This window comes from Rhipicephalus sanguineus, chromosome 9, assembly GCF_013339695.2.
Source record: "Rhipicephalus sanguineus isolate Rsan-2018 chromosome 9, BIME_Rsan_1.4, whole genome shotgun sequence".
Lineage (NCBI taxonomy): Eukaryota > Metazoa > Arthropoda > Arachnida > Ixodida > Ixodidae > Rhipicephalus > Rhipicephalus sanguineus.
Window position 1 is genome coordinate 26,570,722 of NC_051184.2, and position 13,075 is coordinate 26,583,796.

General features: G+C 46.7%; 1 protein-coding gene and 1 long non-coding RNA gene across 2 annotated transcripts in view; one reads left to right on the top strand and one right to left on the bottom strand.

Annotated features, from left to right (window-relative positions):
• LOC119404821 (vitellogenin-2-like) overlaps positions 1-8,498 on the top strand; it is a 32,544-nt gene extending 24,046 nt beyond the window's left edge. Inside the window, exons 15-18 of the mRNA XM_049419387.1 lie at positions 2,715-3,018; positions 3,435-3,644; positions 6,916-7,176; positions 8,325-8,498. Coding sequence (XP_049275344.1) covers positions 2,715-3,018; positions 3,435-3,644; positions 6,916-7,176; positions 8,325-8,498 — 949 coding nt within the window. The remainder of the gene's footprint in view (positions 1-2,714; positions 3,019-3,434; positions 3,645-6,915; positions 7,177-8,324) is intronic.
• Positions 8,499-11,877: 3,379 nt separating this feature from the next.
• Positions 11,878-13,075, bottom strand: part of LOC125759807 (uncharacterized) — a 57,340-nt gene continuing 56,142 nt past the window's right edge. The window contains exon 2 of the long non-coding RNA XR_007417498.1: positions 11,878-11,994. This is a non-coding gene — a long non-coding RNA (uncharacterized LOC125759807). The remainder of the gene's footprint in view (positions 11,995-13,075) is intronic.

Below are 13,075 nucleotides of genomic sequence, written 5' to 3' on the forward strand. Positions count from 1 at the left end.
AAGAACTACAATAAAAAGCCTCCGCACAATAGTGCAATTACTGTTGTTAAGTTCTAGTACTTTGCCCGTAACCATATCACGCTTTTCGCCCCGATCACCGGACAGGTGTACATACATCAGCGAGAAGCTGGTAGCGACATTCTTTGCGACGCATCGTGTTTACGTAGATGACATAAAACTGCAATTACTTTTATATTCTACTTATCTGCTAGAATGAAGCGTTCGTTAGAGACGTACTCAGTAAAGCGCAATCTTTTAACATATTTTCTTTAATAAGAGAACATCTGCAGCCCAGAAAACGTGTCGGACGGGTTCTATAGTTGCACAAAGTGCCGCAGGACGCCGCCGCTATTCACTATATTGCCACTTAAGCTCCGATTACCTGGTGATTAGTAACAGTAAAAATATTTGGAGAATTCTAAAAAAGAAAAACAAATATAACTAAGTAAAATAGAAAAGCGGTTTTGTGTCAAACACAGCGAATAAGTGCAGGAACACGATACAGGCCGTACTCATAAGAGCTAATAATAATTGTTGCGCTTAACGTCCCACAGAACCACGATATGATAATGATAGAGACCGTAGTGGAGGGCTCCAGAAACTTCGACCACGTGATGTTATAAAACTTCAATATAAGCACACGGGCATGGAATTGCGGCCGCCGCGACCTACGGGTTAGCAGTCAAGTATCATAGTCACTAACCCCTAATAGCTATGAGACTTAGACATTTAAGGTAAGATCACAGAAAATTCAGTGCCTATGTAAAACAGCGTAAACCGACTCGTTGAGACGCTAATTAGAAAAACGGAGCATTTTGTATAACAATGTTTCTCCAATCCCTTTGCTAAAATCTTTCAGATGGCTCCTAATAATTTATGTTATTATAATGAAAACTCAATTTCGCTATTTTACTAAGCAGTAGGCAGAATTTTTGTTACTGTATACTCCATGCACGCGCAGAATATTATATATTTGCTCTCAACGTCTCCTTGACATAACAGTGAGCTTAATAAGTCTGTAAACAGTAGCAGAAATGATGCAGACAGCTAAAAGTAAGAATAAAGCAGGGAGCTTACGTTGCCAGCACGTTAAAGACATATTGCCGTAAGCAGACCCGAAAAAAGCAATACAGAGACATAAATAATGTATGGGATGGAAAAGGACAGCTTAGAAAGAACTTGTGCTAACAATCCAATTATGATTTCGAAAACTCATTGATGAAAAGAAAAAAAAGAGACGTACGCCAAAATACGTTATTCTGTTAAGTGAATGCTTATTCTGTTAAATTCAGCATCGGTACCGGTGGTGCTATAGCTGTACGAATCTTGTTTGCATATAAGTCAATCTCATTGCGTGTAAGTCAAACCTGCATCGACGAGGCCCTTCAAATCACCGATGTGTGAAAGCCACGAGACGCAAAGCAGCCCATTTTTTTGTGTTCTTCAGACTTCGCAACGAAACACAACGCAAGAGAATCTTCGATAACGACACTACAGCGGTATCAGAATTTGTGCAAAAGACACCGCACGCATTGGAGTACGTGGCACAGGACAGTGGCTAAGAGCCAAGTGCCATATCACCGAGAGGTCGCCCGTTCGACAGACGGCGACGTCAAAAACCAGCCGAGAGTGTCCATATAATTGCTATCGCCATAAACAGAAACTGTGAAAACAAAATGTCCTCTGGGCGTAGACCTTTACGCGTTTGTCTGTCGAGACGACGCGAGCGCCACCACGTGACTCTACTCCCTCCATAGGGACGCTCAGAGCTCATCACCTGCCCTTGCTGGAAAACTCTGGCGAAAAGATAAAATAATGTCACTGTCTTTAGTTTTAATCTGGCGGCTTAGTGGGAGCAGTATCGGCTTGAGAAGCGGAGTTCAACCAACGTTTATCGTTTCGCACCGTGGTGTTGCTATCGCAGTATCTTGTATCTTAAGATACGCGATACATTCTTCAATGTATCGGGAATACAGATACTGATAAACATCTTGTAAGACGTATCGCGATACAGATACAAGATACCTAAAGAGTATCTAAGATAGTATCGAAGATACATGTATATTCGATACTGCCTAGCACTGCTCGAAATGCCTAGGATATAGGGGAGGCATGAGCCAGGTATGAAAGAACTTAACTGAATGCAGTGCACTAAGCTTTTAGGTGCAAGTCCGTTGGCGATCTAAGAGAGAACACCGAGTTCCATTTATATTACATATCGCTCAGACAGGTAAACTGGACATCAAGCGTCAGTATGAATCAGCAAAGATTTATGCCATTCTAATTGTTGGAAGAGGCCTTCGTACCGCAGCAGACGGCCTTCGTACCGCAGCGGACATAGATTATGAGGATGATGGCATTGATCACGCCCGTAGCCAGGGGGGGGAGGGGCTAAAGCCCCCCCCCCTGAAATTTTGGTGAAGTAGGCGTTTTTACCAAAAGCAAATGATGAAAATAGGCGTTTTTCTCAGATAGTCAAGGTTTTCAGCAAGTGCCCCCCCCCCCCCTCGAAAAAAATTCCTGGCTACGGGCCTGGCTTTGATGATGATGAATTAGAAAGTTCCGGCGGCGTTCCCTCTCCTACATTCCTGACTGGGCTCAAATATAAAACGATACCAATCCAGAGCACCCAGAAACGTGCAAGACCTTCGTTCGTGAGACCGCGCTCAAGCCATATTGCAGTCTTGTGCCATTTTCCTCGCCCCTCAAAACAGATACGACGTGGCGTCGAACCAGATGGTGGGCTTCGCCCCGCAGTTCATCAGACAGGCCTTCGGAACGGGCTTTAACGCGAGGACTGTCATCTCCTGGCCGCTCGACCTCAAGGTGACCCTTGCACCACTCGAGGGCAAGCTGAGCCTTCGCCGTCCTCTGCACCTGCCCTGGAACGTGCTCAACCACCAGTTCCTACCCTACACGTTCGGCATGCCCTACGACATCGTCGCGGACCCCTCGCAAGCAATCACTGAAATGCCCAAGCTGATGAAGCCTCTCTACCGACCTGAAGAACTAACCGAGGTGAAGCGACAGTAGACATTATAATAAGAGGTTTTTTCAATGCGCAGCGTTATTTATGAACTTCGAGTATTTTCTGAACACGCCTGCTTTTTTCCTAGGCAACGGTACATTTCTTGCCTGATATAAACTTCGATGAGTCTGCCTCTAAGGGAGTCAGATATCATTACACGACAAGGCTCAGAATATTACATTGAGTCAATGCGGCGAAAGCACAAAACACAGGCTTTGTCACGTAGCGTCACGAATTTAAATCATGTGCTTGTATCCGTGCTAATCAGGTGATAGTGTGAAATTACGAAACAGTCACGGTGAAATGAAGGGCAGTACAGTTATAAATGATTCATCTTTCAGCTTCAGTCGATTTAGAGTTGCTCTTTGGCGTCACCTTAATGAAACCTATTCCGCTCCATGCGCAGTTTGACCGCCACTACTTCGACGACACCTTCGGTGTCGGTCTCAAGGTCAAGGGCCACCTGATCAAGAGGGGCCTGCACCAGGCAGTGCGCGAAGTGTACCACGACATGTCGTGCCGGGAGCGCTTCTACTACATGGCCGTCAACCCGCACTGGCACCCACGTGACATCAGGATCTACGCCATCCCTGCTGCTCAAGATCCCACCACCGAGGTGAGCTCAGCGAACGCCACCATATAAGCGCAGACGTGACGTGTCAGTCAGAAATGTACACCAATGTACGTACACTGCTATACATTGCAACACAGCACTGTACACAGCGGCAATAACGGCCAGTCAGCTATAGATATAGTCTCCGACAATCGAGCTATGACGTAATGAGACAGCGTCACGCGAATCACGTTCTATGCTCACCCAAAATTTGTCCTCATACGTTACAGCGCGAGTATCCAAGGTCAGGCTTCCCATGCTGTCTTTCTTTAAGTTCAAACCAGCGAAAAGCGAGCCCTTGCGTAATCGGTGCAGGTTCATTCGTTCATTTAATTTATTTACCCTAAGGGCCCAGTATTGAGCATAACATAGAGGCAGTAAGAAGCAGTGACTTTGTTACAACAGCAACAAACTTAAAATGGAAGAGTGTGATAGGCATAATAATTCATAAATAATGGACATAATAAGTTCACAATTAAAGAGAAACAGTGCAACTGATGATAGCATAATGGAATGATTATACAACGCAATAACACAAGGTCGACCTGCAGGACTATTACAGTAAATAAAACGAAAACATACCCGCAGAATCATTACACCTTCAGTGAGCACAATGTCCCCGCCTTTTCTCGCCTGGTATATCGCGTTTAATGTTCTCCGCTTGCATTGCTTTGTTTGCTTGGCATTCATGAAATATGGTAACTGCAGAAAAGGAATCAGATTCATTCGTTAGACAGCTGCAAAGAAACTAGAGTTCTGATGAATGGAAGCGCACGTGCCGTAACCGGGATATAAAATACTCGAACAACACTATTCTCGGCATCCGGGCATCAAGCGTAGTTAGGTACAACTTTGCTGCAGCCCGAAAGATCAAACGCTGCAAGAAGTTGTATGAGTATCAGAACTGTTCGAACAAGACTCGCTCCACACGTACGAAATTTGTTGGCAAAGAAAACCCATGATCCTAACGCAATATGAGACACACGAATTGTCCTTTATAGCGGATACGTTCGTGTAAGCATGACCGATAAGATATGAAGAGACCCTTGGCAAACAAGCCGTACTAATGTACTGCCGTACGGTGGTCAGGAAACTAGTTTAAATACGTTACCTCTTAAAGGAACAGACAAGCAATTTTTTATGGTACGTGTTTTCTTCAGCGCAACAAAAAGCTTACCGGTCAGAGTGTCTAATCACGGAATGGTAACGCGGAAAACGCCGCGAAACGTTTATAATCCAAAATTTTCGATCCCGGCGGCTATGAAGTAGTATGCACAGAACAAATGCTGCAAACGCAGGGAGGTGAGCGTGGGAGCGGTTCGTGTTTCTGCGAGCCGTTTGCTGGGCATGCATGCCCTCCTCGCGCGTACGCCGCGGCTCGACATGTCTCACAAGTGACCGCGAAGAAAGCGCCGCTTCTCAGCGTGCAACATTTCTTTTTTTACCTCGTGAGCAGCACAGCATAGGACGCGGATGGGGAATAATATGCATACTCTAATTTTGAGCAGTTTTTATGGCGAGCACGAAAGTATCAGACTAAGTAATCAAACCACTGATACTAAACGACTCCATAATCCAGCTTCAAGGCTCATCCGGCGCTTGTGGTGTCTTGACTTCTTTCTTGTGTTTTCACGCGCAGACTTTTAGAATGAAAGCTCATCCGCTAGGCTGCGCGACACATCGGTTTTTTGTTACTTTTGAACGCGATTTAAAGATGTAAATCCTGCTGTCATTGTGAAAAGGATGGTAGAATCTGTCAATACAATTCACGGTCTTTTTATTTTCACCAGGGTCTAATCACACGCTCTCGCCAGTTGTTGGCCCCTTTAATATTGCTATCTTGCTACCTTTCATGCGCTATTTCCTCAAACGCGTAAGCATAAATTTTTAAAAGAGAACATAAAATTATATAAATTTGTTGTTATGCACTGCCGACGAATTACAATATGTTTACAAAATCTTCTTCTGCTTTTACAGAGTCGACAACATCTAATATAAATACATCACTAATATTTAAGCCGATAAAACTACAGCGTTTACTCTATTTAACGAGGGAAATGTCCATTACATTACGTAAAATCATGGAGTCGATGTGCACAATAATAAATTTACGAATTATGTATTAAACATCAGGCTCTATGGGGTCGTGAAAACTAATGGTGTTTTTACCTTATTCATGGACGACCCTGTACATCAGTTTGAGGTGTTTTTTGTATTCCTATGTTGAAGATGTAATGCGCCACCGCAATATCCCTAAACGGCGAGCCTTTAGCCGAGTCTCCTAAGGTAAACTTTGCAAGACAGCCTTGAATAAGTTAACGCATAAAAGTCACAGTTTGACCGCAAGGGCGAAGCAATGAATGCGACAGCAACAAATTGTAGTGTTATACGAAGTGAGGCTAGCAGCTAACTGTTTTGTATCCGATCTCGCTTAACTACAAAACGTTGGTGGAAGAGAATACGGCCGCTCCAGGGAGAGACGCTCTCCGCATAGGCACTTCACGTTGAGAGCGCAGCACGTAGAAGGGTATACGACCCGCCCGCTGTGATGGCTGTCGAGATAGCGCGCGCGCCAGCGATCGCGACCGCGCCCTTAGATTCAAAGTTCAAAGTTGCTCCTCGCGCGACAACCCCCTCAACCCCTCTCCGAGCGAATGCACCCTCCAAGCGACGGAGGGTGCATGCGTCTTTTCATGCTCGTTGAAGACGGGCGGGGCGTTTCCTGTCTGCTTCTACGGCAGGCCTCCCGAGCGGGGTGATGTTATCGCATGCACCCTCCGAGCGACGGAAATGGGCCGGCTCGTTTGATCCCTGCCTCGGCCGCGTTCGTCGCCCCCGCTCGCGCGCTTTTACCCGCGGTAGAACATACGATGCGCGGGGGGATCTTATCAATTGGAACTTCATACGGGAAAGACATGACGGCGACGGCGACTGCAAAACCCCGTCGAGACTTCCCATATAATTGCTATCGCAATAAAAGATATAAATAACAAAACATGTGCGACATTTCGCGCCAACTTGCCGAGCACAGTATAAACACGCACTCAAACTTCTGCAACTCACCAGACCTTTTCACAGGAGACAAAAAACGCCGCCATGCTGGGCTGCGCGCGGTAGTACAAAGGCTGACGTCACAGCCTCGGCAGTGAATTTTTGGGAGGTCTCGCCTATTTAGCGCAGCTCAGAGAGGATTATGGCGGCGCCCAGGGAGTCGTCTGACAAATGGTCTACAGCAGCCGCTTAATGGCCGATTTGCTCGAACCTCTCGTTTCAGCTGGACATCGACATTTCGTACAAGTTCTTGGAGCCCGACGACGAACGGCACAGTCACTTCAACGTCCACGACCAAATCGGCGACGACCCCGAGGTGCCGTCCACGCACGTGCTGCGACTCGACGTAGACTTCAAGGGCGCCGCCAAGGAGCGCAAGGCCGTAGCCGAGTTGCGGTACTCCTTCAACCATGACCTCTTCAACCACAAGCTGCAGTTCTTCTACGAGAAGACACCATTCGGCCACCACGACACGGAAATGAAGGTAAGCTCCGGAAATCCGGTGTTTAAACAAAATTCTGTAGGGTTTCGCTTGCCAAAGCCGTTGTAGCGTCATCCCATTGCTGCTAACATTCCCATTCCACATTACGCTGTGAATCTGGCATGGACCCAGCGGAACCACGCAGAGAAAGGGAAGACATGGACCCTGAAGCCGCCATTCAGCTTACGCTTCGCCTTTTGCCTTGGCGCTCCGAATAAAATCCAGAGACGACGGCACAGCATATCTACGTGGCTCTCAGCCAGGAGCTCCGACTTCGATTCCCCATCATACACCCTGATGTCTCAGTACACCACAATATGACATGAGGCAGGCCGCATAGATGGGGACGTCGATTCATTTTGACCACGTTGTGGTTTTCTAACGTAAGCTTTCACATAAGCACGAGGGCGTTTCTGCATTTGTGCCCCATCTGAATGCGGTCCGCCATGACTGAGGTCCGAACCCACGACTATAGGGCTCAGCGGCGCAACGAATTTGCCGCTAAGCCACCACAGCGGGTATAGAAGGATTTATTTGTGATTTACACCCGAACGTATCCGTTGCCTCTAAAAAAAACAAAAAACGAGCCCGCGACTAAGTTTGCCGACTCATGCCGATCTATACTGATTGGTTTTATATTGATTGCCATGAATCGGCTAACTTAGAGCCCACAAGCGATGGACATAAAGGCGACATAAACGCGAAACCATAGGTGATATGTAGTGCATAAAGGAGTTGCATATAGTACTACGCAAGGAGAATTTGGTTAGATCGACTACGCCACCGAGATTATCTTTATTATAACATCAGGAAACTTCGAAATGTGTACTTCTATATGCCTGTGCGGCAGATAAGCACAAGCACAGTCCATGTGATGCTACCAGTGGCGTAGGCAAAATTTTTTGGGGGGGAGGGGGGGGGTGCACGCCCTTGATCCGACACGGGGTGCGGGCAGGTAAGTGTGCTCGAGTGTCATTTTGCGCTCCGTATCTCATGGTAGAAAAAAGTTTCGGGGGGGAGGGGGGGCTGGTGTGCCACCCCCTGGCTACGCCATTGGATACTACTGCACTACGACTGAAGTGACTTAATGTAAAGTTGTGATATTTCGGTGAAGAAGACAATGCTTTCTTCATTTCACCTCATTTCTACAGATATGCCTGGACGCATCGGCGAAGTTCCCACATCCTGACTGGTCCATAACTAACATGGCTACCTTCTACGCGGGAAAAGAAATCGACGCTCACCTTAACGTCCACTACGGAGCCAGCTGCGAAGCAGGAACCTCCGTAAGTTTGTTGATTCATGCCGACCAGGACAAAACTTGAAGTGTTATCCAATATAGGCCAAGAAGCCGCGCACCCCGAGCACAAAGAAACACAAACGAGGGAGTAAAGCGAGCGTTTTCCTTGCTTGTAGCCCTCACCTTTGTTTTTAAATGCAAAGCATTTCTTAGCGAACTTCTGCGACTTTGAGCGTATCTATCTATCTATCTATCTATCTATCTATCTATCTATCTATCTATCTATCTATCTATCTATCTATCTATCTATCTATCTATCTATCTATCTATCTATCTATCTATCTATCTATCTATCTATCTATCTATCTATCTATCTATCTGGCCGCCTACGACTTTGTGCTCTCCTGGTCGCTTGGTTAATCGAATGTGCACGAAAATTGGTATGGCGTAATATGACTGTATGACGAACATAAGTACACGAGATAACATGAAAATCATGACACCCATGTCATGTACAGCATGACTTACGTGCCACGCTCATGGGGCGCTGGCGGCCGTTTCGCTAGCTTTATATACGCCAAAATTGGTATCTTGCGACGTGACTGTGTAACGAACATAAATAACACGAGATAACATGAAAATCATGACACCCATGTCATGTACAGCATGACTTACGTGCCACGCTCATGGGGCGCTGGCGGCCGTTTCGCTAGCTTTATATACGCCAAATTTGGTATCTTGCGACGTGACTGTGTAACGAACATAAATAACACGAGTTAACATGAAAATCACGACACGCATGTCATGTACAGCATGACTTACGTTCCACGCTCATGGGGCGCTGGCGGCCGTTTCGCTAGCTTTATATACGCCAAAATTGGTATCTTGCGACGTGACTGCGTAACGAACATACATAACACGAGTTAACATGAAAATCATGACACGCATGTCATGTACAGCATGACTTACGTGCCACGCTCATGGGGCGCTGGCGGCCGTTTCGCTAGCTTTATATACGCCAAAATTGGTATCTTGCGACGTGACTGTGTAACGAACATAAATAACACGAGTTAACATGAAAATCATGACACGCATGTCATGTACAGCATGACTTACGTGCCGCGCTCATGGGGCGCTGGCGGCCGTTCGCTAGTTTTATATACACCAAAATTGATATCTTGCGACGTGACTGTGTAACGAACATAAATAACACGAGTTAACATGAAAATCATGACACGCATGTCATGTACAGCATGACTTGCGTGCCACGCTCATGAGGCGCAGGCGGCCGTTTCGCTAGATTTATATACACCAAAATTGTTCTCTTGTGACGTGACTGTGTAACGAACATAAATAACACGAGTTAAAATGAAAATGATGACACGCATGTCATGTACAGCATGACTTACGTGCCACGCTCATGGAGCGCTGGCGGCCGTTTCGCTAGCTTGATCTACTCCGAAATTGGTAATGCGCGACGTGACTGTGTAACGAACATAAACATACGAGTTAACATGAAAATCATAACACGCATGTCATGTACAGCATGACTTACGTGCCGCGCTCATGGGGCGCTGGCGGCCGTTTCGCTAGCTTTATATACACCAAAGTTGATATCTTGCGACGTGACTGTGTAACGAACATAAATAACACGAGTTAACATGAAAATCATGACACGCATGTCATGTACAGCATGACTTGCGTGTCACGCTCATGGGGCGCTGGCGGCCGTTTCGCTAGATTTATATACACCAAAATTGTTCTCTTGTGACGTGACTGTGTAACGAACATAAATAACACGAGTTAAAATGAAAATGATGACACGCATGTCATGTACAGCATGACTTACGTGCCACGCTCATGGAGCGCTGGCGGCCGTTTCGCTAGCTTGATCTACTCCGAAATTGGTAATGCGCGACGTGACTGTGTAACGAACATAAACATACGAGTTAACATGAAAATCATAACACGCATGTCATGTACAGCATGACTTACGTGCCGCGCTCATGGGGCGCTGGCGGCCGTTTCGCTAGCTTTATATACACCAAAGTTGATATCTTGCGACGTGACTGTGTAACGAACATAAATAACACGAGTTAACATGAAAATCATGACACGCATGTCATGTACAGCATGACTTGCGTGTCACGCTCATGGGGCGCTGGCGGCCGTTTCGCTAGATTTATATACACCAAAATTGTTCTCTTGTGACGTGACTGTGTAACGAACATAAACAACACGAGTTAAAATGAAAATGATGACACGCATGTCATGTACAGCATGACTTACGTGCCACGCTCATGAGGCGCAGGCGGCCGTTTCGCTAGATTTATATACACCAAAATTGTTCTCTTGTGACGTGACTGTGTAACGAACATAAATAACACGAGTTAAAATGAAAATGATGACACGCATGTCATGTACAGCATGACTTACGTGCCACGCTCATGGAGCGCTGGCGGCCGTTTCGCTAGCTTGATCTACTCCGAAATTGGTAATGCGCGACGTGACTGTGTAACGAACATAAACATACGAGTTAACATGAAAATCATAACACGCATGTCATGTACAGCATGACTTACGTGCCGCGCTCATGGGGCGCTGGCGGCCGTTTCGCTAGCTTTATATACACCAAAGTTGATATCTTGCGACGTGACTGTGTAACGAACATAAATAACACGAGTTAACATGAAAATCATGACACGCATGTCATGTACAGCATGACTTACGTGCCACGCTCATGGAGCGCTGGCGGCCGTTTCGCTAGCTTGATCTACTCCGAAATTGGTATTGCGCGACGTGACTGTGTAACGAACATAAACATACGAGTTAACATGAAAATCATAACACGCATGTCATGTACAGCATGACTTACGTGCCAGGCTCATGGCGCGCTGGCGGCCGTTTCGCTAGCTTGATCTACCCCGGAATTGGTCTTGCGCGACGTGACTGTTTGACAAACATAAAAACACGAGTTAACATGAAAATCATGACACGCATGTCATGTACAGCATGACTTACGTGCCACGCTCATGGTGCGCTGGCGGCCGTTTCTCTAGCTTGATCGACCCCGAAGTTGGTATTGCGCGACGTTACTGTGTGACGAACATAAATAATAGGAGTTAACATGAAAACCATGACACGCAGTTTCCTCAATGACATACAAGACGATGTAGGCAGCTTTTGCTGGCTGCTTCGCATTACATCGATTCCCACAATGCGTGGGAACTGCCGGCTTTTTTGTTTTTGTTTTTCGCTAGGTCACCATGGTTCAATCTCTAGACTCCAGCACAACTCTAGAGTAACTTGACGACATCGTTGTTCTCGCGAAAAAGATCACCTTCAAGCAGCATATCCAACCCTTTCTGAAATTATAGTACCTCATATAGCCGCAACGTCCACTAACCTGTCCGCCGCCTTGCATCGCGTATAGCTTTGCACGTACGCTTCAAAATTTTGTGCTCTTTTCTCTATGAACAGATCACAGTTAACGGCAAGTTCACACACACAGACGAGGACGAACAGCAGCTGGCAGCCGCGGCAGAAGGCAAGGCAGTCGGCAGGGACAGGTTCAGCAGCACCTTCCTCCACTGGCTCGCCAACAAATGCCACCAGAAGCAAGAAAAGGGCATCCCCTTCAGCCACTACTGCTACAGACTGCTCCGTTACTCCAGCCGCCTCGGAAAGTTCACCGCAGATGTCGAGTGGAAGAACTACAAGCCCGTAAGTTCTGAAACCGTCACATATTCGCGAACGCACACGAGAACTTCACAAAAGTATAGCGCAGCGTCGCCAGGTGTTTGTTTCAAGCAAGCCGGCGTCGGATTCAACACAGCATTCCGCTTCTTGGCGTCATACTACGAGGTCCTTACGAGGGACCCTGGCGTATTTATAGACGAGGGTCCCAATGTACAAGACTGCAACGGTACCTCCAGCCACATATTTTATTTTAATGCTCCGCTTTGACAAGGAAATAACTGCTGCATAGACGGATGTGATCATAATCTCTTGCGAAACGAGGTGATATCTGCAACAAGGAGGTTTCTAATCTGGAGCCATCGAACCATACCTGTCATCTTATTGATGTGTTCAATTAACTACAGATGCTAAAGTATCTGGTGCGTGCTAACCAACCGTCCAGCTCACAAAGTGTAATCATATGGGCCCTGGTGAGGGGGTCAATAATATCTGAGAAACAATCACGTTAAATCGGTGCAGCTCCTCCTCTTTAAAAACCGATCTTAACAACGTTGCTCATTTAACAGGCTTTGAATTACGAAAGTCAAGTTAACATAGGAAATATACTTAACTTCTCCCGCTCCTTTTTTTCCGCAGCTGCTGCACCGCCTGTCGAAGTACTACGCGAAACGCTACGCGTACAAGCCCTGGAAGGCCGGCTTCCTGGGTGTGCTTGGCTCGTACTTGGTAGGCGACCACGGAAAGCTGCACGTCGTCTCGCAAGTTCCCTGGTGGCGATGTGGCGAGAAGCCACACACCGACGTGATCTTCACAACCGAGGACGGCCACAGCCACGAGCACTGGGGAGTGCCCACGTTCAGCAAGATCCTCGAGCCGAGGATTTTTACGGTAGCCGGCTACACGCACGCCGCGGAGTACTCCAAGCTCTACAGGCATAGTAAGTGCCCCTTACTTAGACGACAC